Source organism: Equus asinus, chromosome 22, assembly GCF_041296235.1.
Source record: "Equus asinus isolate D_3611 breed Donkey chromosome 22, EquAss-T2T_v2, whole genome shotgun sequence".
Taxonomy (NCBI): Eukaryota; Metazoa; Chordata; class Mammalia; order Perissodactyla; family Equidae; genus Equus; species Equus asinus.
The window spans coordinates 49,596,650-49,624,421 of NC_091811.1; the positions used below are offsets into that span (position 1 = coordinate 49,596,650).

At 34.6% G+C, this 27,772-nt stretch overlaps 1 protein-coding gene across 4 annotated transcripts in view; it reads right to left on the reverse strand.

Moving 5' to 3' along the window:
• Positions 1–3,567: 3,567 nt before the first annotated feature.
• RPAP3 (RNA polymerase II associated protein 3) overlaps positions 3,568–27,772 on the reverse strand; it is a 29,818-nt gene continuing 5,613 nt past the window's right edge. For 2 of the 4 annotated variants that reach the window (XM_014850074.3, XM_070494004.1), the window contains exons 4-17: positions 25,917–26,039; positions 24,960–25,087; positions 21,752–21,873; positions 20,954–21,024; positions 19,834–19,956; positions 18,720–18,847; positions 14,144–14,265; positions 12,574–12,644; positions 12,359–12,460; positions 9,496–9,737; positions 8,040–8,226; positions 7,135–7,232; positions 6,552–6,652; positions 3,568–3,887 (exon numbers count right to left, since the gene is read on the reverse strand). In XM_014850074.3, coding sequence (XP_014705560.1) covers positions 3,802–3,887; positions 6,552–6,652; positions 7,135–7,232; positions 8,040–8,226; positions 9,496–9,737; positions 12,359–12,460; positions 12,574–12,644; positions 14,144–14,265; positions 18,720–18,847; positions 19,834–19,956; positions 20,954–21,024; positions 21,752–21,873; positions 24,960–25,087; positions 25,917–26,039 — 1,704 coding nt within the window. In that variant the 3' untranslated portion in view covers positions 3,568–3,801. The remainder of the gene's footprint in view (positions 3,888–6,551; positions 6,653–7,134; positions 7,233–8,039; positions 8,227–9,495; positions 9,738–12,358; positions 12,461–12,573; positions 12,645–14,143; positions 14,266–18,719; positions 18,848–19,833; positions 19,957–20,953; positions 21,025–21,751; positions 21,874–24,959; positions 25,088–25,916; positions 26,040–27,772) is intronic. The other 2 variants (XM_070494005.1, XM_070494006.1) reach the window with 1 other exon arrangement.

Consider the following 27,772-nt stretch of genomic DNA (forward strand, 5'->3'; position numbering starts at 1 on the left):
GTGTTCGGCTGGTTGGGATCAGAGAACTCACACAAACTGAAGGAGCATCTTCTTAGATATGCTGCCCATCGCCCCAGATCCTGGGATAGGGAAGGCCCAGAGGAACAAAGAGCCCAAGCCCTCTGCAGGTCCTCGGCACTGCTAACGCAGTCCCCTCCAGAGCTGCATCCAGTGGGAAACCAAGGCAGGTGTTCACACACACACACAGGCCTTGTTTTTCTTCTTAGTGAAGGTGTGTTTGTTTTGTCTTTCTACTATAAATAAGGACATTCTGAAACATATGTAGTAAACATTTATTAAATAAAATTACCCAGAAGCCCTTTTTGCTGAGTTGCAAACTCCTCAGTAAGCAGCAGCTAAGGCAGGATTCCAGATTCTCAAGCTGCTCCTACTTCAGGAGCAGCCATCATCAGAGGAGGGAACACACGGAATTCTGACTCCTCACCACTACCAGGTTAGAATTAGGAGGGTACAAGGACTGCTGTATAAAAGATGTCATGAATCTTGTCACAAGTCTTAGAGCTGGCCGGGCTGCTGTTAGAGCTAAATTAAAGCGAGGCTACCCACCCTCATGTTGACGGGTAATCAGTGAATTGTTAAACCTAGATAAGTTCAATAAACAACCCTGTTAAAAAGGATTTCTAATCAAGTTCTTGTGTTGCCCTCCAAATTATTATTTGACAAAATATAATCAAACTGATTTGGGGATCATCCATACCATGTACAGCCTCATTTTTCTTCTGCTTTTCAAGTGATTACTCTGAAAAAGTTGTGAATAGTCTAATTCTCTACGATCTCTACCTTACTTTCTCCTCCAGCTTCATTTCCTACCACTGTATGCTCCCACTCCATGCTCCAAACTAAACCTGAAGTTCTCAAACATGTCTTGTATTCTGCATCTGCTCTTTCTGCTATTTCCCGTGATCCCCTGGATTACCTGTCACAGCATTTATCACCTTGTTGACTTGTATCCCCCACTCCACTTTAAGCTTTGTGAGGACAGAATCCATATTTACTTTGTTCATTTTGTACTTCCAGTGCCTAACAGTGCCTGCATTATATGTGGACTCAATAAATACTTAAGTTGCTAAAAGAATGAATCAAACAAAAGTTTCATTAACATTAAATTTTTTAATGTTATTTTAAATAGAACTCTGATAAAGGTCAAACATCAAGAAAAAAACTGTAAAAAGGTAAACTGAGGCTTGGTACTGGGTTCGAAAATGCCTTCTGTTAACAGATAATGGATCTGCAGCTTGGGAGTAAAACCCTTCTCAAATATATTAGCATGAAGCATTGAAATGGTACTTGGGTATACTCTATCAATTTACTTAACTTAGTGCAAATAAAAGACTGGGAAGAAGCCAATAAATGGGAGGCATGGTGTTTTTGTCAATAATGCAAAAATGGTTATGATCTAAATGTTGCTATCAAGTAAGAAGATTCATACTAACAGTGAATAACTAGATTTTTAGAAAGCGATCACCTGGGAAAGTTCGGCTTTTGTGTCTTTACGTCAATTAATATTACTATCATTATTAACAAAAATAACTGAGTAGTATGTGACAATGTATTAAATGCTTACATGTATTAGCACACTTAATCTTTCCAAGAACTTCTCAAGTAGGCACTTACTATTCTAATTTTATATAAGAGGAAACTGAGGCTTAAAGAGACTGAGCAATGTAGCCAAAGTCACAAGGTAGTCAAGAGCAACAGGATGTACACTCGGGTCATTTGACTCAAAATGACTCTATTTACCACCATGCTATTTTGCAGTAAGGCAACAATATGACATTCCCTAAAGACTGTACTTTATCCCAACAACTTGTAGGAAATGAAGATAATCGTAAAAATAATAACAACAGTAGCTTAGGATGTGGTAACTATACATCTGGCCCTGTTCCAAATAAAGGACACATTCCCGTTTTTTGGAATGTGTCCACTCCTTTAATTCTCACAATCATCCAGGGAGGTAGAAAGCATTAGTACACCCATTCTACACATCAGGAAACCAAAGCACAGAAATGTGACTGGTCCAAGGCCCCAGGGAAGGATGGAGCCAGAACTCAAACATGACAAGTCTGACCCCAGAGCCTTCGTCTTAACCATTGCATGAAACTGTCTCTGGGAGAAAACAGGCTAACATTAAAAAAACATTTACACGCACATTCTAAAGTAAATCTTGGGATCTATACTTTTTCAGTACACAGTCTCTAGAGGGGAAACACAACACACATATTGCAGCTTTGAGTAGTCAAATAGCTGTGGATTAAGAAAAGATACCACGTTCTGAACATGCTCTGCTATTTTTTAGCTCTATAATCATGGAAACATTTACTCTCTTGAGTCTCCTTATGTGAAAAACAGCAATAACACTACCTGCCCTGACTATCTTGTAAGTTTCTTCTAAAAATCACATAAGAAAACATGTGAAACAACTTTTTCGCCTTTAGAATGCCTGTCTGCACATCAAAACCACCTCCTTATGAACGACTTGAGAAAATTCAAATCATTCAAAAATTCAATACATAGAGCTTATGTATAAATTATACACAAAAGGCTAAATTTCATTGTTCATATACCATGAGACAATACACTCAGTAATGTATAATATTAATAAACTATCCTAAGTGTATTGTAAAACACTAAGGCTATACAAAGTATGATCATTTCAATAATTTATACCATGAACTGGGGAAATTATCTTTGTAAATAGATTATGATTATTCCTCAAGCAATTGTAAGCATAATAACATGTATGGTGCAACAAAAATTACCAACAGTATAAAATAAGTCTTAAATTTGACCGTCTTATTGATGCTGATAGCAGCTATAGGATGGCGATCTAACACTTTAACAACTTGATAGCCTCTAAAATTAAGTTGGTTTTAGCAACATTTACAGGATGCCCAAAATTTGCTAGGCTGCTACTTTAAACATTTACTAAAATTGATTCTTGCCAAATTCAATTAAATATTATAAATATCAACTGAGCACCTAACGACATTCAAAGGACTGTAAGGTATTATGCAGAACAAGCATGAGCAAAATACTAGCTTTCAAAAGTTTACAGACACCACACACACACCACATACGCTACACACTAAATACTACTTTAAGCATTATTAGTTTTTAAAATTTTTACAGCTTGCTTTAGATTATCTGCCTTTAGTTGACACATAACATGGATATCATGAGGGAAAAAAAAATGCAGCATTAAAAGTTAAGGATGCAGTGACTCGATGCAGTGACTTGAATTAACCTATTTAAAAAGTTTAATTAAAAGTCTCCTTTCAACATAAATACCAAAAACACATATCCTGCAACTAAATAATCTTACGTTAGTGAACTGACACAACGATATGAAAAAGTTTTATAAAGAAACAATCTAGTTATCTAGTGAACTCCCAATATACCATACAACTTTATGCATATGCTAATGAAGCAACCTTGTCACATGGTTACAAAAAGTCATGAAAATATAAAAATAATATAACACTAGGATCCACTGAAGAATATACCTAATCTAACATTTTAAATGACTTATAAAACAAAATACTGATCTTTAATCAAGTATATCTCATTATTTATATTTTTATTTTCAGAAAGACATAAATAGTTCACTTAAGTAACTTCTCAGTAGTTAAATCACAATTCACTTTATAGTTAGTTAACTCACGTCCAGACGTCCTTTCCTGTAAGATTTCGTTTGCTTCAAAAGCACAACAAAACACTTTATTTTCAGTAGAAAAAAATTTACATATGAAAGTCAAAGAATAATTTCAGTAAAAATGGAAATTAACCCCCATATCTTTTCTTGAGTTCTTCAACAGAATTATCGTTCAATCCTGATTTGTCTATGTGATTGAATAATACATGTGCAACTGAAAAAGAAAAAAAAATTCATTTTAATCTCCATTTTCTTAAAAACTAAGTAAAACAAATTTTAAAGGGAGTGATCAGACCTGTCAAATAAAAACTTTTTACATATTAAAGCAATAATTATTAGGATTATTTATAAATTCTAACTCAGATATTTAAAAAGCCAACCTGAGAGTACAAAATTATACACCAACCCAATGATGTTTCTTACCAGAATTACATTGCTTTAGTAGTGAAAAATTTCCCCTACATTCTCAATGACATTAATCTTGACATTAATAGATTAAGCTTAATTAATTAAGCTTAATTCATTATATACTACCTTAAAGATTTCTGTCCTATCTGTGTAACAAGTATACTTTTACTTGATTAATATTTCAACTGTTTTTCAAACTTAAATCATTTTATTTTAAAAGAAAATTTTATATTGCTACTATAAATTGAAAATTAGCAATAACACCTACAAAATCATTTCTGATGAGCTAGTTATACACTTTTATAACATATAGTAAAATAAAATATATAACTATTAAAAGTTAAAAAAAGGGGCTGGCCCTGTGGCATAGTAGTTAAGTTCAGCGCACTCCACTTCAGCGGCCTGGATTCACAGGTTCAGGCACAGACCCACACCACTTGTCAGTCATGCTGTGGTGGCAACCCACATATAAAATGGAGGAATACTGGCACAGATATTAGCTCAGGGACAATCTTTCTCAAGCAAACAAAAGAGGAAGACTGGCAAGAGACGTTAGTTCAGGGCTAATCTTCCTCAGCAAAAAAAAAAAAGTTAAAAAAAGATTTACCTATGAGTCATATAAATCTTTATTTTTCATACCACTGAATGGTCCACACTCAACACTTTGGAAAACACTGTTATAGTTCGTATGTTTCTCAACATTAAAAGCAGCTAAGAATTGTTAACGATAATGGCAATAACAAAAGATAACTAATATTTAGTGAATGCTTAGTTGCATGCCAGGAATCATTCTAGGTAATTCCCATGTTTGACTGAGCTGACAGTGGTGATCCAACAAAGACAGTATGGTTAGTAGGCCAGTTAGAAGACCAACTCACATTCTTTGAATACACTTGAACTTATCACATTATAATGCCGAGAAATTCATTTGTTCAAGAGGTTATTATGTACTAAGCACTGTTCCACACCCTGAGGCCTAGGGAACAAGGCAGGTAGTTACTGCTCTCAGGGAGCTTTCATTCTATTAGGGAGAGGGAAATAATAAATACTTGAAATACTGTCAGCTAGTTACGCATTATGAAGAAAAATAAAGCAAGGTAAGAAGACAGAATGAGAGGCAGGCAGTTACTCTGAGCAGGTCTGGTGAGGAAAGGTGTCTTTGGGGTGGTGACTGTCAGCTGGAAACTGAATGAAGTGAGGAAGCAGGCAAGGTGAAGACATGCAGGACGATATTTTAAGCTGGGGGAACAGCCAAATGCAAACCCCGAGGCCAAAAGAAGTTTGGCAGTTTGGTGTATTAAAAAAAGCAAAGTCAGTGTGGCGGGCGGAGTGATTGAAAAAGGTGGCAGAAGGTAAGATCAGAATACTAAGAAGAAAGAGCAATATTTTTCAAGGAATTGCAGGGACTGTTTTTTGATTAAAGATAAAGCAGAAACTTCTTTTGGTTTAAACTCTATTAAAAATGTCTCTAAACTACATGTCTACTTCCCTAAGTAAAATGTAAATAGTATTTTTCTTAGTGATTCAGACTAATTCAATGTCGCTATTAGAAATATAATGAGACATAAGAAAAGGAGGCCAAAGTATGTTTAGTCCAGGAGGTATCTGAAAATGGTACCGAGTTTTTGCCATTTTTAAAACTAAAAAACTGGTAATCTTATATTCTAATGATTTTTCTCTTTTTCCTTAAAGTATAACCTGAAACTCTGAGTAACTGAAGTTTCTGCATAGTTTGATTTTGCTTAAATTAAGGTTTCCAAAAAATGACACTTTATGCCAAAGACTGAGATGTAGAAATAAATAAGGAATCTAAATTCTTCTAATCAACTGTCACTTGCTACCCTTTACTCTACAATCCAGCCACACTGCACTTCTTTTAATTTTTCCGAACTCAGTTTGCTCTTTCCTGCCTCAGAACCTCTGAACACGTCATTCCCTCGGTCTAAAACCCTTCCCTACCCAGTTCATCTAACTGACTCCAGTACTCCTTCGAGGATTCAGCTCAAATCTAACAAACTCAAGGACATCAGCTCCCACAGAAGGAGATAGACCTCCCATGGCTCACACCCATTCACATACTGCTGTGGCAAGAACCCTTTACCAGTTCCACGATGGCAGGGATCCAACCATTACATCATTACTGCATTTTCAAGTAGAACAGCCCAGACTGTACAGCCAGACTGCCCAAGTTTAAATCCTGGGTCTGGCCTCCTTACCACTATATGCCTCAGTTTCCTCCTTTGTAAAAGAGTAATGATAATTATACCTACCTTATAATGTTATTGTCAGGATTAAAAAATCTAATTTTAATTGATGGTAATTCAATTTAACTAACTTAATTGTAATTAATTTAAGTATATGTACCTTGTACATAGTAAACATTCAATAAATGTTTGCTATTATTTGTTGAATAAATAAAGGAACATGCACGAATAAAGAGATATGGTAAAGCTTTCTTCACAAAACTTACTTTTTCTCTCAGGTTCTGACATAAACATCACTGCCATATCAAATCTTTTTAGTTCAGAAAGTCTTTGTAAGATTTCAAAGATGAGTGATGGCTTTTCTTTCCTAAAATTCAAATATAAAACAAATGATCAATTAAAAGTAGCTCATTTAATTCTGTTTACTAATAAAATATTTCTAGTTATATACAAATAAGGTCTTCATTTACCTTTTTTCCCTAGATCCTGTCTATATTTTAATTGCCCAAATGAAGAAGTTTATGAATTCAAGTTAATTCAAGAAATTATAATATTCTTAAATGTGAGGTTTAGCAGAGATGCTATTAATCTGTTATAATACTTGTCACTTACAAACTCTACCTTTCTCTAAAAACACGTTAAAGTCCTTTTCCCCCTACTTAATCACTTCTCTTGTTATTGTTTGCACTTGTTGTATCTTTACAACTTCCACAACAGTAAAATTTACTAGAGAGCTAATTTTATTATATAGAAGGTAATAATATGATATTAAAGAGAATAAATTCCCCAAATCACTAGAAATAGCATAGCACTATAACATGAAAGTATAACTAAAAATATTTAACTTACTCAATGTAAAAGTCATGCAGAATTTTAATGATTTGGTTGAATACATCTGGATCCAGATTTTTCTGAAACAACGTAGGATACAAGGATGGTTCAATTTGCTTGGGAAAAATATAGAGTTAAAAAATTAAATTATGGCAACATTTACATACCACAAGTAATTTACATAAGAACTGCTTAGGTGAATAGAGGAAAGAATAACTACTATGCATTAGTACTTAATGAATGATGGGGTTACAATGAAATGTAATTATGATAGAAGAATGAAAGAGAAACTGAAAAATAATCATTCTGTTCAAGTCAGAGAAAAATATTACTAACAGAGAGATGTACACAACCTAAGAGAGGATAATTGAGAAAGCTCTTAAGGAGCAATAAAAATAACTAGAGAATTTAAAAATAGAATTACATGAGATAACGTATTTGGAAGTAATTGTATACTGCATAATTGTAAGAGATTACTGTAACTACACTTGAAAAAGACAATGCTAAAATCCATTATTTGGTAAATTTCATATGCTTTGATTCTTTTTCTTGGAGCAAATAAAAGCTCATTTTCAGGAGAATGACTGCCTAAATATTGCAAGCACTCTTGGCAAACACAGAAGGCACTCAACGTATTTTAGCTCCTTTCCCCATGTTGAAGGATGAAGAATCAAGCTTGTTATAACATATGAAATCAGATTAACTTATTTTAGACAACAGAATTTAACACAGAATCTATTTCCAAAAGTTCTTTGGTTGCAAATATTTAAAAAGATCTGGCCAAGTGACATCAGGCAGAGGATAAGAGCATTTTCTACAATCATATTGTACAAAAACCAAATATAGCACAATTATTACACAGTGACAAAAGAAGTTCTTTGACCTCTTACTTACAACAGAACTACCAGCTTCCTCTTTCTTACCTTCAAATACTGATACAACATTTCTGGAGAATTTTTCAGTTGTCTGAAATCAGATTCAAGCTGAAATGAGTTTGCAGGAACTTGAGGAAGAACAGTTGTGGTAAACTGAGCAGGTGTTTTGTCTACTTCTACAGAAATCTTCTCACTGAAAGACTGGCACACATCCTGTTTCAAATTGATCCGAGGTCTGAAATATTTTAGAGGCATCAGTCAAAAATGAGAAAAGGACCACAAATAGTCAAAGCTTATACAGGGAAACATAAATAAAGATTTTTAAATTTCTGACTTTATTAATATTGTATTTTCTATTTATATTCTGCAAGTAGTGAGTTCTTTCAGCTGATAATCTGCGTATATTTTTGGAAAGACAGATCCCACCCTTGCAAACGCTCGCGTGCTGGCTCTGTAAGGACTGCTCTCATGTCGGGCTGCGATCAGCCCGGCCACCTTAGGAAGCACACCATTTCCACGCGCTGCGTTACTACACCACACTGACTCAGGCTTTCAGAAACCTCAACCATCACAGCTTCAAGAAAGACACTCCAAGAGGAAAGAAGTGCTTCCTCCTTTAAAAAAAACCTGGGCCAGGCCAGTTGGGTACTGGTTAAGCTCACATGCTCCACTTCAGCAGCCCAGGATTCAAAGTTTCAGATCTGAGGTGTGGACCTAGCACAGCTCATCAAGCCACGCTGTGGTGGCATCCCAATAAAATAGAGGAAGACTGGCACAGATGTTAGCTCAGTGACAATCTTCCTCAAATAAAAAGAGGAAGATTGGCAACAGATATTAGCTCAGGGCCAATCTTTCTCATACACATACAAAAAAATCTACCTAGTTAATGTTTTCCCATAATCCATACTATCACTTTAAATAGAACTACTACTAAAATTCAAAGTTAAAAAAAAAAACTCAGGATTGTTGAGTGGCAATACAAGAATATATAAACAAAGTTTCAGTACCCCCAAATAAACCTAATTAGTCTGTATCTTTTATAGTCTCATCATTAAGGAAACACATGACTATTTTTAAAAATTCCAAACAAAATTTAAAAAGCCCACAAATAATTTCAAATATTAATGGCTAGAATAAGGATAATGCCTATAGTCTACATTTTTTATGAAGCTTCCTTTTAGAAAATTAAAAATTTCTGCTGAATTGAAAAAGTGAAACATAGACACTGAAGTTCTAGAAAACAAAATGTACAAAATCAACTTGTTTAAAATACTTTCTTACCTCTAAATTCCCTACTACAGTAAAGGAATGGTGATCATTCCTTAAGCAAAACCTCTCTTACGGTTAAGTACAAATGAAAAAAGAAAAACTAGAACATGAAGTTAAGCAGTTCAAAAACTTATGGTGATCTGAGTATAAACCACAAGTCTCATCAGTAATATCAACTTTCTAGTGGAATTATTAGCATTCTGGATAAGCATCAAATAAGACTATTTCTACTCACTGTGGGCCTGAAGCATCACTAATTTCTTCGATTTTCAATACTTTTGCTTTTGGAAAATCACTTGTGGGCAAAAGGTCATCTTGGCTCGAATTCTTCTTAGCTGCAGCGCCTGTGGTTGCTATTACACCTGCTAGATTAGTGGGATCACTCTCCAGAGCAGCAGCAACAGTACTGCTTTCCGGCACTTCAACAGTCTCTATCAAATTACCAGTTTCTTCAATAGTAACCTTCTTGAGTGGTTTCTAAAACAATTAAAATCAATTCTTTAAATCAACATATGAAGGTTTCTTATTTTAGGGTCACAAATTAAAAGTTGCAGTGTTCTTATAGCCAATATCCCAGTTATAAGTAAATTCAATTTGATGGCCAGACAGACTTAGGAGTCATACCCTGTCTGAGATAACAAAGAGTAAAAAGATGAACAGCAATGCGGAAGGGTACAGCACAGTCAGCGGAAAGGTGAGAAGTCCAGGGGGGCTGGTGCAAGGGGAGGAGTGCTGGAGACAAAGCCTGAAAGGTTGCTTAAAGACATCTTACAAAGGGACTTCTGTGGCATGTCAAGGAGTCCAAGAGGCAACAAAGCCAAGAAAAAATATGACTAAACCAACAACAGTATTGTGGGCTAACTGAAGGCAAACAGAAGCCAGGCAATAGCCAGCTTTCTGTATGAAACAGACTAAATTAAAACCTAAGTACATTCTCTAAATGTGTAGCAGCTGGATAAAACCAGCCTAGGATTAAAGATCTGCCAAACAATATTCACAAAGTTGGTAAGATTTAACCATAATGGTTTTTAACCTAATAAAATAAATGGCATTCACTGTTTATTTGAATCATTACAAGTGTCAAACATTTTCAATTTCTTCTTAAGTTTAGATATAGTACTTTTATGTTTAATAAAAAACTTTCTTCAATATACTCAAGTGTTCACTCCAACTAACAGTTGAATTTTAAGTCAAAAAGTTGTAAATATGAAAACCTTCAACATATATCTTAAATTCAACATTAAAACCAGATATCTATTAATATAACTAAGATAAAACCTAGCAGTAACAACTGAGTGTTACTGGATGAATGAATAAATAAAAAAGCTATTAGTAAATTTGTTAACAGAATCCTGTTAGCAGCTTTAATTTAAAGGAAAATCATGTTAAACTAAGGCCTTTGTTTTGCTGAGAACTATGATCAGCAACAGTTTTCTATCAAGATACCAAGGATGAACATGTGTTAGTGTTAAAAAATAGACCACCATTTCTGACAGGCAATCATTATTGAATGAAATCAATGCAGTCCCATTTAAAACCAAATCCTTTCACTGACAACAAATTTGTAAACATGATCCTAATTCATGAATTTCCTAATAGATGTCTCTGTTAAGTGTAGACCAGCGGGTACTAAGAGCTAGTGATGGTTGAGGGGAATGGGGAAATGACATGTTGCTTTTTCACAACTGTCAACACAAATTGATTTTTAAGGTGAGGGAGAAAAGAATCCAACAAATTTATAAAAGCTGCTTAGGGTGTACTGGCCATGGGACATTATACAGATATCTGATTTACTATATGGCAATATCTTTATAATTATGGACAGCAAAGTCTGACAAAGGCTTTTTTAAACTCGTGAAGTGAATTAATTTCTGTGAAGTCTTACAAAGATTTAAAAGTTTAAATCACACTTAAACATTTAATCACCTTTATTGAAAAGAATAGAATAATAACAAGTGAATATAACGTATGAAAATGAATATTATGTGCAAAAGCAACTAGATTTATGCCTGGCACATGAAACACCTGAAACTAGTATTGTTTCAGAAAGTCCAAGTATGAAGTCACAGTAAGAACACTGGAAAAGCATTAAACTAAAGAATCCTCTATCTGCTACTAATCTGAAATATGAACTTAGAAAAACAAACTTTCTTTGCCTCACTTTCCCTTTGTAAAAGGAGAATAAAAATATCTGCTCTGACTTCCTTATAAAATGGATACTTCTCTCAAAGCATCATCCATGCATAACAGTTACACCCAGGGGACAGGGACAGGATCATGATCAGAGGGAGGAACACACGGAGATTTTGGGGGCTGACGCCTTTTAATTTTCTGACCTGGTGGTGGTGTCATGGGTGTGCACTTTATAAATATTCTTAACATCTTAATTTGTCCTGTGTACTTTTCTGTACGTATTTTATATTGCATAATTTATATATATAATACTATGTAAACGTTAGAAATTGCCAGAGTCACATCATATATATATATTTGCTTTAAATGAATTCAACTTTAAAGGTTCAGCACAAAACAAATTGCTAAACTCATGCCAGCTACTCTTTCTGTTCCAATATTGCAGGAAAACAACTGGCTTTGCTGGACTTAATGAAAAACAGTACGGCATACCAAAAACAATGTGCAATGTCTATTTTTAAGGATAATTTTGCCTACACTAGATTTTGGCCTTACGTGCTGATTGTAGCTCTAACTCCATACTAGATGGTATTGTAATAGAACTCTGATCTCAAATAAGAATGGTAACAATAGAAATAAAAAATAATTATTATGAATGTAAAACTCCTTGAAATTCCTTTAATATCAGAAAATATGGAGCAATATTTAAATTCGTAGTTTTAAATTAAAATAGTCACTTAAAAAGTTACCCCAGAACTCTAAATAGCTGAATTTTGCCCCATTTTAAACATCAATCATCCTAAGAAATATTTTTTAAAAATTCTAAAAATGGCGCCAGGAAGAGCTTTCAACAATTCTTTCAAGAGTTTATTAATTAAATAGTTTTTTTCCAAGTCTTATTAATATAACACTGATATTTAAATAGCAAGGGAAAAAATCAAAGAACAGAAAAGTGCTTTACTTACAGTTGATCCAAGATGAGGTGGATTATCAATGGGTTTTATCACATTTTGCCTTTGTGTAGAATCAAGAAAGACATCATCCCAGTGTCCTTTATCAATTAATTCCTTGAAAATAAATTTGTAACTATGACTATCAAAATATTTTCAAGTTAACTAGGCAATAAATATGTTTCTATTTCAGAAAATGAGGCCACGTTTTGGTGAAAAGAATACATTACCTTTTTAATTTTGGCAAGTTCAGTTGCTGCTTGCTTATTTCCAGGTTCCAGAAGTAAAACAGTTTCAAAATCTAAAGTGAATTTTTAAAAATACAGTATATTAGTGAAAATATTGGAGGGAGTTCAAGACACGATACATCTAGTTAATGAGCAATGATTATCTCAAGAAGTTTTACTCAGGATGCTAGGAAACAGATGAGCAATAATAAGAACTTGTGTTTACTACGAGTGCTAGTGCTAGTTGCTTTACATGAATTCTCACATAACCCTCACTGTGATCCCACTTTACAGATGATACAACTGAGGCCCAGAGTCATGTAACTGAACAAAGCTCACACTATTAACACACGACAGGGCAACTCACCAAATGTAAGAATCTAAGAGAAGTCTATATAACGGAATATTATTCAAGCTTAAAAAGGAATCAAATTCTGACACATGCTACAACAAGGATGAATCCTGAAGATATTGCATGAAGTAAAATAAGCAAAGACACAAAAGGACAAATATCCTGGAGCTGACCCCGTGGCCAAGTGGTTAAGCTCGCGCACTCCGCTGCAGGCGGCCCAGTGTTTCGTTGGTTCGAATCCTGGGCGCGAACATGGCACTGCTCATCAAACCACGCTGAGGCAGCGTCCCACATGCCACAACTAGAAGGACCCACAATGAAGAATATACAACTATGTACTGGGGGGCTTTGGGGAGAAAAAGGAAAAAAATAAAATCTTTAAAAAAAAAAAAAAAGACAAATATCCTATCATTCTACTCATATGAGGGACCTAGAATAGTACCTCTCAATTCATAGAGACAGAAAGTAGAGTGGTGGCCACCAGGGGCTGAAGAGAGGAGGGAATGGACAGTTACTGCTAATGAATAGAGTTTTCAGAATGGGATGATGAAAAAGTCCTGGAGTTACGTATATTTTACCACATTAAAAACAAAATGCTCGGGCTGCAGCTAAAGCGAGGCTTAAGAAGAAACTGCCAGATTTAAGCACCTATCAGAAAAGCAGAAAGGCTGAAAATCAATTACTTAAGTATTGATGTCAGGAAGTTAGAAAAAGAGCAAATTAAAAAAGAAAACTGAAGGAAGGAAACAGAGCAGAAAGAAATGAAATAGAAAACAAACACAATAGAACCAAGCTGGTTCTTCAAAAAGACTAATAGGATGAATACTTAAGACAGAGCGTGGAAAAATAAAAGAACAAATAACCAGAATCCAGAATAAAAAGGGCAATCACTACAGATCTCACATTATCCTCTACCTGCAGCTCTTGATTCCCTTCCCTTTCATTCTTGCCTTTTTCCTTCTTACCCATTTTTCATTAATTTTGATTAGCATTTACCCAGATTGTACTGTATGCTATTAAAGGAAAAAGATAATCAGGCTCTCTGTGGAAGCTGCATTCCTTCAAATCTGCAAACCTATTCATGATGTAAACTGTGAAAAAAAATGTACTTCTCTAAGCTCTGTATCCTTGAACCACGATGGGAAGGCTACACAACTCCCTGCCTCTTTAACTTGGGAGGATCATCAGGATGAGTGATAGTTGTTATAAAAATAGTCGTACCTTGTTTGGCCTCATTTAACTTTCCCAAAAATGTTCTTGCAGTTCCCCTTCTGGCAAAAGCTTTAGAATATGAGCCATCCAAAAAAATAGCTTGTGTGCAGTCTTTTTCAGCCTCTTCATATCTATTAAACATGATAAAAGTACCAAACGGAAAACTAACATAAAAATTTCATATAAACTGAGTTTCTAATGTAAAAAGCATGCATTTAATTTCAATTATCAACTCCCAAATCTGTGTTTGAGGGAAAAGACTTTTTCTATTTTTCATTCTCACCAAATCTTAGAGTCATCTGGTAAGGAGATGGTACCAGATTAAAGGAAAGTCAAGAGTCTGCTGGAAGGATGGAATTAATGACAGTAAAATATGAGCAGAGCAGACAAAAGAATGCCACTGCTGCAGCCAACCTCCCTTCCAACCCGCAATACGCATAGGTACTACGTTAACGATTATAACTGACATTAATTGTCTAATAAACTTCATTAATATTAATTAATATTATTAATATTTACCCATAGCATACATCACCTACGGAAAACCAACCCACAAAAAAGTTAGGACTGTTATATTTGTGATAGCATATCATCTAATGGTTCATAAATTCTATTCAGCCATGCAACCAGCAATCATTTCAGTCTGACTACTCTACAACGACAAAGAGCTAAGAACTAAAAAAACAACAAAAACTTGAGACTCTCCTATATATTGAAATGATGTTAACAAATTATTATGAACTTATTTGGTGTCGTAATGGTATTGTAGTTACATATGAAATTTTCTTTAGGGATAAAATGTCATAATGAGTGCAATCTGCTTTACAATAATTCAGGGCAAAAAATGCTGAATTAAATATGACAAAAAAGGTATAGCTTGTTAAAATTAATGACTGGGAACATGGGGTTTATTATACTACTTTCATGAAATGTTTCATAATAAAAATATTTTTTAACAAAAGAATCTTCTGCGATGACACTCTCCCCAAGGCCTAAATGAATGCTACCCACCCTCAAAACAAGACCGCATGTGCACAAAATCAGAATTTCTAATGAAAAATATGAGTTCCCTAATTCTTTTTCATCAAGAGAGAACAAACATGTCGATGTGAACACGTGTGTGTCTATGCCCCTACTGATCTATTTTCTACTTGGCTGATTATATCATTCTCCCATTCAAGATGATTGCATGGCCGCCACACTTTTCAGGATAAAGTCAAGCTCCTGGGCAGAGCACAAAGTCAGGGACTTGCCTGACTCTCCAGCCTCTCTGCCACTATCCCCTGCATAACAACCATACTATGGACCACTTGCCCTTTCCAGAAGGCACCATGAACTTTCCCACTCTTGGGCCTTTGGGCCTGCACTGGGACACTCAGCCTGTTTTTTTCACCTCACTCACTCATAGTACACCTTTAGACTTCAGTTCGGTCCAAACTCCTTCAAGTTGCCTTCCACGAATTCTTCAGTCTGGACTCAGTCTGCCACAGTGTTCTTCCCACCCTATACGTACTCCCATGCATATGGCCCTCATAGCATTATTGCAGTGTATTTTAAATAATTATTGACCTCCCTTTCTGTCTTTCCCTCCAAACATCAACTTTCTTAAAAACTGTATCCTTAATATTTGTACACTTAATACCTGCCACTGTGCCTACCAGAACACCTGACACATTTTAGCTCAATAAATGTTTGCTGAATAAATTAAAAATAAATCAGAATAAGTTAGAAAACTTCCAAAAATGTCAATTCAAAGAAAATTTGGAAGATAATGTTTAGAAGCCAGTTTAAGTGCATATTCAAAAGTATGTTCCATTGCACATCTTTTCTAAAAATCTGAAGTTCCCACAAAGGTAGAAGATGATTATTTTCTGACAATGCGCTCACGTTAAGTCCTTTAAAATTGTTAAGTGTCCCTTGTGCACTCCAAGTATAAACAGGATTTAGAAAAATCCAATCTATAAACACCTTTTAGATGGTGGGGAAAAAAGACATACTAATCAAAAATGGAAATAATAAAGATCATGAATGCAGAAAACAGTATAATCCTTGCCTAACTCCGTAGCCCCTGAACCTCCTCTTCTGACTTTGTTAGGTCCACCTGCCCTAGCTCTACTCCATCTAGTGGCAGTCCCATCCCTAATCCGCACTGAGTGAACCCTCTGCCAAATCACGTCTTGCTCTGGTCCCAGTTCTAGCAAGCAAGAGTCTACCTTATTTTTGTGACCAACTCTCAATGTTGTTTCCCAGATCTAATATTTACTACTATTAGATCCCTTTTTTCTTATCCTATCTCTACATCTATGCTCCACTCCCTCTAAGAAGGAGACCCAGATTTGTTATTGACCAAAAGGACCTGAGCGCTGCCCCAAACTTCTGGCCCCATCTCTGATAGCTTACTACCTCTTCGGACCTTCTGAAGCTAACCGTCTACTGACATACACTTCTGAAAATTGCCAGCCACAGACAACCCATTAGTATAACTCAAGGATTTCTTGCTGATCCCCCTGATGCCGACTACTAACATCGACTATCATCTCCAGAAATGATGTTTGTTCTCTAGAGACCCTGCTTCACCTAACTAGGCAAATTTATTCCTTCCTACTCCCTACTGTTACCCCACAAGCTAGGAGATAAGACTGAACTACTGGTTCTCACCTTTCACACAACCAATTAATCTCTACAGCTCTAATTTGACAGAATTTGTAGGAACTCAGGCTACAGGCTGGTTACCTAAACTAAGATTTATTCAAGTTTGAAAACTGCTCCTTTTTATGTTCCTCATCTAGTTTGTAATATCTGACAAGTTTCCAAAGAACACTTCTGATACTAAGTGTGAATCTAAAAGATACAGCAGAAAAAGAAACAAATAAGAGTAGCATGGTTCTTTTCATTTAAAAGATACTCTGCCAGCTTGCTGTAACATACTAATCTAATTATCAACTAAAGCAATAAAACTAATACAATAAAATAAAGCTCTCAAATGTAGACATAATCTCTCACTTACTAGAAGGTAATATTCTTGGCATTAGTCAAACCTAAGAATCCAGGCCTTAAAATTTTTAAATCAATATACAATTCTTGAAGAGCAAAAAGCAGAATTTTCATAAGCTGGCAAGACATGCAATGATCTTTACTCTGACTAATCAAAATAATATATCTCTAGCCGTGTCTATCAGTTTAAATGAGGTTAAATATACAACCAAAATTTACTTCTATGACAGGGGTTCCTAACCTGAAATCCTTTGAGAGGTATGAAAACCTGGATGGGAAAAATATTACATCCTTACTTTCACTAACTTTTAAATGAACTTCAGCTTTTCTTTCAATTATAAATGTAGACAACAAACCACAGTAGTGAAAGCAGTATCTATGAGTTTGTCACCAATAAAAATCAGATATTTTCATATCACATTGTAATTCCTACAAATCTCTCACAATGTTGTTTATGCTCACCACTATTTCGGAATTACAGTAGTAATTTAACCTACTGTTTGCATGCAATCATAGTATCCCTGTCTGGAGATGCTCCTCCAACTACTGGGCAACTCTGCTCCTACTAGTCACTCAGAGCCAAAGAGTGAAGTCACATGTTATCACACTGGTAACGGAATCACCTATATTGCTTTTGGGTATTCTCTATCCACACTCATTAGTTGATCAATACATGGAAGATATGCCAAAGATTATCCCAAATTCTAGTGTCCCTATTCAAACCTTCACATTAACATGTCTTAAAAAAGATTTTTAACTTTGCCTTGCCTGTATTTTAAATGTTTCTAATTCTGTAGTGTTAATTAGAAAAAGTATATAAACCACTATATCACAAGTTTTAATACTTTCAGAACTGTATTTCAATAAAATTGGTTTCCTTTGTAATCCTAAAGATATAATTATGCTTTCAAAACTATTATTCCGAGACAGGCTCACCATGCAGCCACGGGGATCACGGCACCAAAAAAGTTTAGAATTCCTATTTATAATATTTATGGTGTTTTTTGTTTAACTCTGTGACTAGTGTATAAAGTATTATTACAAGAGATACAAAAAAGTCTAAGACAGTTTCAGCCATCAGATATTATCCTGCTGATTGTCCACCTTAAACCCCTGAGCACACCTAGAAACAGCTGGTTAATATCATAGGGTCAAGTTTTAGTTTTACATGTGATCAACCAGCCGTTTCAATGACAGCAATTCCTTTTTGTTATACATGTATATATAAAATACTTCAAGATAAGACTTTTCCCAAAGGGTTCTGAGGTTAAAAAGAATTTTTAAGTCACTAATTCAGAATAAAAAGCATACAGCAATTAACGAAGTATTAAACTGTGTACTGTCAAACTATTAAAAATGGGAAAATATTAACAAGAGCTAACATTTACTGAATAGGTACCATGTGCCTGATACTAAGACAGACACAGACACACAGACACACACACACACACACACACACTCTGTCTCTCTCATTTAACTTTAATGCTCAAGGGTAAATACATTAAATTTTCATTTACTGTTTAGCTAATAAGCCAATCTACAGTAAATTTCATTTTCATCCTGAGAAGCAACAAATGTAACTAACACTTACTTCTGAATCTTCAGATAGGCCATTGCCCTGTTAGCAGGAAGAAGGGCATTAGCGCCATCTGCTGCTATCCCTCGAGTATAGCATTCAATTGCTCTTTCATATTTGCCCTCTTTGAAAAATCCATTCCCCTATCATTTTGGAGAGAAGATGGAGAAAAATCAAAAACTATGCAAAATAATTAGTTGAATTCAAACCTTAGGAACACTACAAGGATACACATCAACCTTATATCAGTAAAATGTATTTTAATTCTTAAATATCTAGTCCACGATACATGTTTTAGAATCTGTTCATTTGGGGTCTTTTTTTTTTTAATAGTGTTATTCTCCATTCAGCACTAAAAAGAAAAAAATGTATACTACTATATTACTTTGCAGTATTAACCATTATTCTTCGAATTAAATATTATATAAAGCTTAAATTTAAAAATACATTTTAATAAATATGGGCCCAAATATTATACAAAGTCTTTAAGTTATATTAGAAGCTGTACAAAAGAATTTAACTCAAATAATTTTCGTAAAAGAACAGAGCACCAGAATCGTACAGCTCACTCTTCAGTAACATTAATATACCTAAACATAGTATAAATTAAACTGTATTGGAATGGGTATACTAGATTTCATTGTAACATTTATTGATAGTCAAAAGTCATATATAGTACAATCAATAATCATTCCATAAGTGTTTATTAGGAATACTCTGTGGGTCCATGAAGGGCTATAAATATATTAAATTAAGTCTCAACTCAGGATTTCTAAATAAATTTTGATCAGAAATAGTCGTGTGGATTAACAAAAAGATAAATTATAAGTAAGAATGAATTCTACTTTATTTCTATGTTAATTTATAACTATCTTTAGGTAAATATATGTTAAAACACTCAAAAGTAATTTGTTCCCTAAAGTTAAATATGTTTTTTAAAAAATTAAGTCATTGATTACTTAAATTCTGAATTAGTAGGCTCCAGATGTTTTCGTATATTTAATTTCCAATTCCTACTGAAGAAGAATTTTAATATATTATTAAAGAAGACAGAAACTTAACTGATACACAAGAAACTAAGAGTAAACTCTCAGCAAAACATGTATATGTTGGAATCCCTCTGGATTACCCGATCTTTCTCTGAAATGGCCTGCAGCTTATTCCGTTGCTCTTCAGTTTTTCTCTCTCCTTCAGTTGACTTAATCATTATATCAGCTTCCTTTGGACATGAATTTTCTTTGGATGTCAAAGCCTAGGAGATAAAGCACTCAGCGAAAATAAAACAAGTAATGCCAGATGCATACATATTTGACTTAAAATATTAAATTACTCAAATGTATTAGAATTTCTGCCATATTTCAAATTAATCATTGAAATAGTTTTTACTCTAATTCAAACTCTTTATACTTATTAAAGTAAAAAACAAAAAAAAAGGATAATAAATTTAATGTGCATCTTATTCCAATTAAAATAAGTAGTATCCACTAAAGGTAGCTGTTCATTTATTTATTCAACAAATATTTACTGAATTTCTACACAGGCCAAGCACCACTCTAGGAACTATTTTCAAAGATCAAACAGGTAATTAAGACCATATTATCAAACTTCTCAAATTTCACATTCACAGTCATTATCTGACCTAAGACAAAATATAAAAATATACAATACAGTTCACAATTATAATCAGTAAGTAATGGCAATATTTAAAAGCAGATTTTCTCTAACCATTGTCACTTTTTCCTCAAAGTTTCAATGGTGGCAAAATATAACTGATTCAACAGGAAAATGAAAGGAATATGTAACTGTTCAGTAGCACATGACAGCAAATTTCATATCTAAGTAATAACTATTTTCCTAGTGTTAAAACATTAGTACTGTTTTTGCTAAGATATAAAGTTGGAGGAACTTAAAAATTACAACATCAAAGAAATAAACAAAAGTTTAGTGCGTAAATCAAAGCACAAGCCAAGAAAGAAAAATCAGTGGGATAAAGAAAAAACAATTCAGTCAACCAGGAAAAAGTAAGGCAGCAGTAGTTACAAAGATCGTAGACAACTTTTTAAGATGATGATTAATTAAGGATCTTTAAACACCATTATATTATCTTTAGCTCGCAAATTTGCTGAGTAAAACTGTATAGTACAAAGAATTAGAAAAATGTGTATAGTAAGTAATCTATAGTACAAAGTCTATGCAAAAAGCTTTATTTCATCAAATAAATGCACTGAATTTAAATAACTACAATTTACCTGATTAATTTTCCTGAGTTCATTTGTTGCTTCAAAGTTATTTGGTTCCAGTTCTAATACTTTTTCATAATCTGAGTAAAAGAGAAGATAAAGAATTTTTGAAAAATATATGATATTAAAAATCTGTATAAAACAACAATCATCCAATACATGTGACTAATAAGCAACTGTCCTATAGCAAAATTAAGAGGAACCAGGAAATACTACCATAAGGCTACTCAACTTTCTCCACTCTCCCCCAGGACAGACAAAATCCTGACAGACTCCTGTGGCAAACCACCTTCTTCCAGCAGCCACAGAAAGGACACTTGGTATCATAAGTTGTACATCATAAAACCAAGAAGCAGGAGAGTCCTATCAGATACCAGCTTTATTCAGATTTTGTGATTTATACTACACAAAGCTATTTTAAGGAATAATAAAAGGCTTAGAAGTTATAAATAAATAAAATGTGTTAAAAGCTTTACATGTATTACCTTTAGCCTCACAACAGCCAACAAGATGTCTTAATTCCTATTTTATAGATGAGAAACTGAAAGTGAGAGAAGATACATAACCTTCCCCTGGTCACAGAGTTAATACACGGTGCAGTGAGATCTGAACCAAAGTCAGATCGGTGGCAAATAATGCATTCTTTCCCAAGATATCAAGATACCTTTAAATTACAAAAATGAGCTTTATTCAAATATAGAAAGCTCTCTGAAGGTAGTAACTGTGATTACCTAGTATTTTTTGTACAGGTTCTGTTAAACTATTGAAGAGTTTTTTAGATAATGATGACCTGGAAAATACTGATACCTTTTTTGGCATCCTCTAATTTCTGCAACGCAAATCGAGCAGCACCTCGTCTTGCATAAGCCTTTGTATAACTTCTATTCAAGGCAATTGCTAAGTTACAATCAGACTCAGCAACAGCAAATCTGTAATTTAAAAAAGTTAAAGTGAAGTTAATAAAAATCATTCATTAAACCAAAACTTCAAAATTTGTTTCTGAAATCCCTGAAAGGGGGATTTACTTCCCAAATGAAGGTACGTTTCCCACCTCCTTTTATTTAGTTAAACCTACTGAAGGAGGGGCCAGCCCAGTGGCACAGCGGTTAAGTGTGCAGATTCCGCTTCAGTGGCCTGGGGTTCATTGGTCTGGATCCCAGGTGTGGACATGGCACTGCTTGGCAAGCCATGCTGTGGTAGGCATCCCACATACAAAGTAGAGGAAGATGGACACGGAGCTTAGCTCAGGACCAGTCTTCCTCAGCAAAAAGAGGAGGATTGACAGCAGTTAGCTCAGGGCTAATCTTCCTATAAAAAAAATAATAAAAAAAAAAACCTACTGAAGGCAATCAGTCCTGACAGTGCGATGTCAGAGGCACTCCCTTTAAAGCAAGGAACAAGAGTGCCCACTCTCACTGCTTTTTGTCAGTATTGTAGTAGAGGTCCCAGCCAATGCAGTTCCACAAGAAGGAAATACAGTTAAAAAGACTGGAAAGGAACGAATAAAACTGACATTCTCAGATGACATGATGGTCTACCTAGAAAACTCAAAACAATCTAGACATTGTTAGAAATAATGCAAGTTTAGCAAGGTAGTTGCTTTACTAGAGATCAAAAAACAAACAAATCTAGTAAAAGATACATAAGACCCACATGGAAGACTGTCTTCAAAGACATTAAGGAAGACGTAAGTGGAGATATTTCATATTCATCTATAATAAGGCACGCAAACATAACATTATTCTCTCCAAAGTAATTTATAATCCAATGAAATTGTAATCAAAATCTCAAGAGAATTTTTCTAGGAATGTGACAAGATGATTCTACAATGTATATTGATAAGCAAAATCCAAGAATACCCAAGAGATTCCTAATAATAATAAAGAGACCATGTCTTACACCAAATATCCAGACTTACTATAAATAGAGTGCTATAGTAATCAAATATAGTGTGGGGAATTGGTATAGGGGTAGGCAACAGACCAATGTAAAGAAAAGAGTGATAAGAAAGAGATCCACACAAATTTGACATATGACAATGGTGGAATTGCAGATCCATGGGGAAAGCACGGGTCTTCAATAAATAGGGCTGGAACAACTGGGATATTCACATGGGAAGAGATGAAACTGGAATCCTACCTGCAGTATATATAAGACGACTTAAACGTGAAAAGTAAAACCAAAACTCTTAGAAGAAAATATAAGAGACTATTATGAGCTCAGGGAAGGAAACTATGGTTTTAAAGTCATATTTTTGTGCTAACCTTTTTAAAAATCAATAAATTGAAACACATTAAAATTAAGAATTTCTGTTCATTAAGACTCCATAAGTAAAGAAAAGAAGATAAGCTACAAATTGGGAGAAGATAACTATTAGAAATAAACACTAAAGCATTAGTACCCAGAATAAAGAGCTCTTAAAAATCAACAGAAAAACAGCCTAACAGAAACATGGCCAAAAGCAAAACAGGCATTTCACAGGAAAAAAATACAAGTGGTGAATAAACAAATAATACGACGCTCCACCTCACTAGAAATTGGGGAGATGCAAAATTAAGACCACAATGAATTACCACTTTACACCAGCTAGACTGAACACAATTGAGAAGCCAAGTACACCAGTGTTGGTAAAGACACAGAAGAGGCATTCTTATACACTGCTAATGGGAATGTAAACTTGTACAACCACCTTTGTAACAGCCAGGCATCACCACGGAAAGCTGAACATGGACACACCCTATGATCCAGCACCAGGAAAGCACAGAAATGTTCACAGTATCAGGGTTTCAAATAAGGAAGGAAAGGAGGGTGGGAGGTAGGAAAAGGGAGAGGGAAAGGGAGAAGGAAAGGAAAGAGGAAAAAAGGAACCAACCAACAATCTAGCAACAGAAGAATGTATACATCATGGTATATTCCTAGAAAGGAATTCTACGTAACAGTGTAAAGGAGAGATCTACAGCTATATGCAAAACATGAAGGAATCTAAGAAATATAACATTCAGAAAAATAAGCAAGCCACAGAAGACTACATTCAGTATGGCATACCTTTAAAGCTCAAAGTTATACAAAGTTATACAATATATTATTTAGGGACACACACATCTACAATGAACTTTTTTAAAAATCAAAATAAACATAATTCAAGAGAGTGGTTAACTAGGAGTGAGGCAAGGATTGGGATATGGGAAGAAATATTGAGGTAAGCTTCAAAAATAGTAACGTTCTAGCTCTTAAGTTGGGTGGTGGGTTTACACCCATTTATTTAAAATTACTATTCATAATTTAAATATATTGTAGATATCAAATATTATAAAATCTAAATGTTCTCCGAATTTGCCAGGATATTAATATCATAAGTTTTAAAGACCCAAAAATATGCTATTTAAATAGTAAAAACTCAGATACCAATATAATTTGTATTTCCAAATAATAATTAAAACAGTTAAGAATGTCTTCCTTGATGGTATTTGTCTTTTTAAAACTTCTTATGATAGGCCAGCTCCCTGCTTATGATAAGACCATAACACATTACATCCTTCAACATTAACTATGTATTTATACGGTCAGTATGACTTAAAGATAAACAAACATTGGAACATATTTTAAGTTTACCATAATGAAAACTCTCTACATTAAATAGTGGAAAAAGAGTTTTTCAAAGTAATGGAGGGAAATTAATTTCTAAAAGTTTTTACCCAGGTAACTCTTTTTTTCTCTTGCGAATTAGGTTAAGAACATCATTACTCAATTTTTAGAGGAGGAACACCTCCATAAAGTGGGCCAGAAAAGCATAGTTTGAGCATGTGAATTTTAAAATGGCTTAAATAAAATAACTCAATAAAAGGGAGTGAGCTCTAAGAATTTACAGTTGAAAAGACATATAATACATTTTTAATCTTTCCCACACACTTTATCATGTAAGATTTTTTTAAAAATCAGTCTCCGTACACACATGAAATATTCACACACTCCATATACAGTACACATAAATATGCACACAATCGAAATCCCTCACTTTTTCATTCTAAAGTATGCTGACGCTCTGTTTGTTGGCAAGACAGGATTATAGGGATCAGCATCCATGCCTTTGGTGTAGCATTCAATTGCTTCATCATATTTTCCTTGTTTGAAGTACTTATTGCCCTGAAAAAGCATATGAGTCAGATATATACCAGCAGAGAATTCCACAGCCATTTTCTCTCAATATTACACATCTCGTTCTAACTCATTAGCTGGGTAATCAAGACTACCAGGAAAGAAAAGAGAAGTAAGAAAAACGGTCTTTCAACAAGAACTAAAATTTACTAGATAGTCATTGTATGGGCAAAATCCAAGAGCAAAATCCCTGGCAGAAAACTGAATAAAATACCTAGCATTGTATACTTTTTATTGATAGTAGTATCTCATAGAAATGTAACAAAAGACAGAGGTCAAGATGAAGTTTAATCTGAAATGAATTCCAGCTTTTTGAAAAGCAATATAGTATTATAATAATAAGGCATCCCTCAGGGAGATGCTGAATGTTTCAAAAAGTAACTAAAGATCGCCTGTGATACAAAGGAGTGGAATACTATATTCATCTCAAGAATCACACGCTGCTTTTAAGCTATTTCAAACTACTACTAAAAACCCTGGAACAACTCTCTGTAAGGCCCAAGCACTTTACATATAACAATTCATTTAATATTCACAACAACCCACTGAGGTCTCATAAGAATAGTAATCTTATTTTACAGCTGAGAAAACTGAGATACAGGCAATTTAAAGAACTTATCAGAGGATCTGAACCCAGGCAAATCTGGTTCCAGAGCACATACCCCTAACCACTATACAATACTGCCTCCTGACAGGGATATCGCCAATAACTAAAGTTGGAACACCTTCTAAACTATGTTGAAGAAATCTTGGGATCCACATGACTTTTTACATATCCTGCTTATCTGAAGGAAGCTAAAGCTGAACTAAAGAGTACCTTTTCTTTTAAAGCCAGAGCCTTTTGTGAATCTACATGAATCCCATCTTCTTCCGACTCTGATTCTTGAGACACAGAATCATGAGTACTCTCTTCTTTGTCAAGTTCATCAAGGATACTGTCCTGAAATCATAAGCAGGAGAGCAGTGCTCATAATTACATGACCATTAAGAAGGGAAAAAAGTACACTCAACAGAACTTCAATTGTTACGATCTAAGGACCTAAAGGCTTAAAAAAGCAACCCAAATAAACTCTCATTATTAAGATTATATCCAGAGAAAAAGGTGTCCCTGTTTAGAAAACCAAGATCCAAACCACTTAAAGAGTCTAGCTTTGAATTCCTAAAGTAAGCTTAGTCAAGAGTCTACAAATCACCCCCACAGAGCCAACTATTAGCAAAGGTACTATGTCTTGACACAAGAGAAGTTTGCAAATAACCCAAACTAATGTAATTAGCAACCAATAGCAGAGAAAGGGTTTTTTCTAAAAACCTTTTTCCCTTCTTATTTTAACACACAAAATAACTGCTTGTAGAGCACAATTAACTCCTGACCCTCACAAGACCTGAGGCACATGTAATTACCCACGTCTTTCACTTGAGGGAACTGAAACACAATAGTTAACTTACTCAAGGTCACTCAGCTAGTAAGTGGCCGAGTCAGGATTTGAACCCAGGCAGTCTGGGTTCTTCTCCAGAGAGCTCTCAATTACTACGTCATACTTTCTCTCCAGGTATTCAAAACATAGCTGCCTCTACCAAAGAAAATACACAACATGCTAGTCATGTAATTCCCAATCTCGTGACTCACAAATTTCTTTCACAGTAATAATCTCATGGACCCCATCAAGATTCTTTAAAATGACAGTTTTTTTATCATATATGATAAAAGAATGATTTTTATTAAGATATTTTAAGCAAGTAAGCATTAAAGAGGTCATTAAAGCTCATTTAAACAAAAATTTAATTTAGCTATATGTTTTAAAGATTTTATTTTTCCTTTTTCTCCCCAAAGCTCCCCGGTACATAGTTCTGTATTTTTAGTTGTGGGTCCTTCTATTTGCGGCATGTGGAATGCTGCCTCAGCGTGGCTTGATGAGCAGTGCTATGTCTGCGCCCAGGATCCAAACCGGCGAAACCATGGACCGCTGAAGCGGAGCGCACGAACTTAACCACTCAGCCATGGGCCGGCCCCTAATTTAGCTATATCTTTTAACATGAAAATTTTAGAAACACCATGAGCCTACCAATATTAAAGCCAAGACTGTCCAACCTGCTATGCTGACACGTGTAGAAAACTAACAGCAGCAGGACACTAAAACAGCTGCTCAGATCCGAACTAGAACAGAATGGTAAATAAACACCTGTATCTTGTACAGACACACTAAAATAACAATATCAAGCAAAACAGCACAATCATGCTGGCAATGGCCACACAAGCAGGAGCTCTACCACTATCTGTTGAATGCGTAAACGACTGTGTAGAAGGTACCTCTAAAGAAATCATATGAGATGATTCCTTCCCTTCAAGAAAGGGCGTTATAAGAAGATATCAACTTATAAAAGGAAAAGGCTATATAATAAGGGGTAAAATCACAAAAAAATGAAAGCACATTATACAATGCTCACCAGAGGGTATCATTTCCAATGACAATAAATTCAAGACCTAAATCATACATCTCTTACATTGGGAAAAGACTGAAGCAGATGGCAAACTACTTTAATAACAATGCCAGCTCTCTCTAGAGTTTATTAGCCTTGGTTTCATTAAGAAAAATACAACTAATAGGGAAAACTGTTCTGCGGTATCTTCTAAAGTCAAATGTATATATAAACTATGACTCACAAATCCCCTCT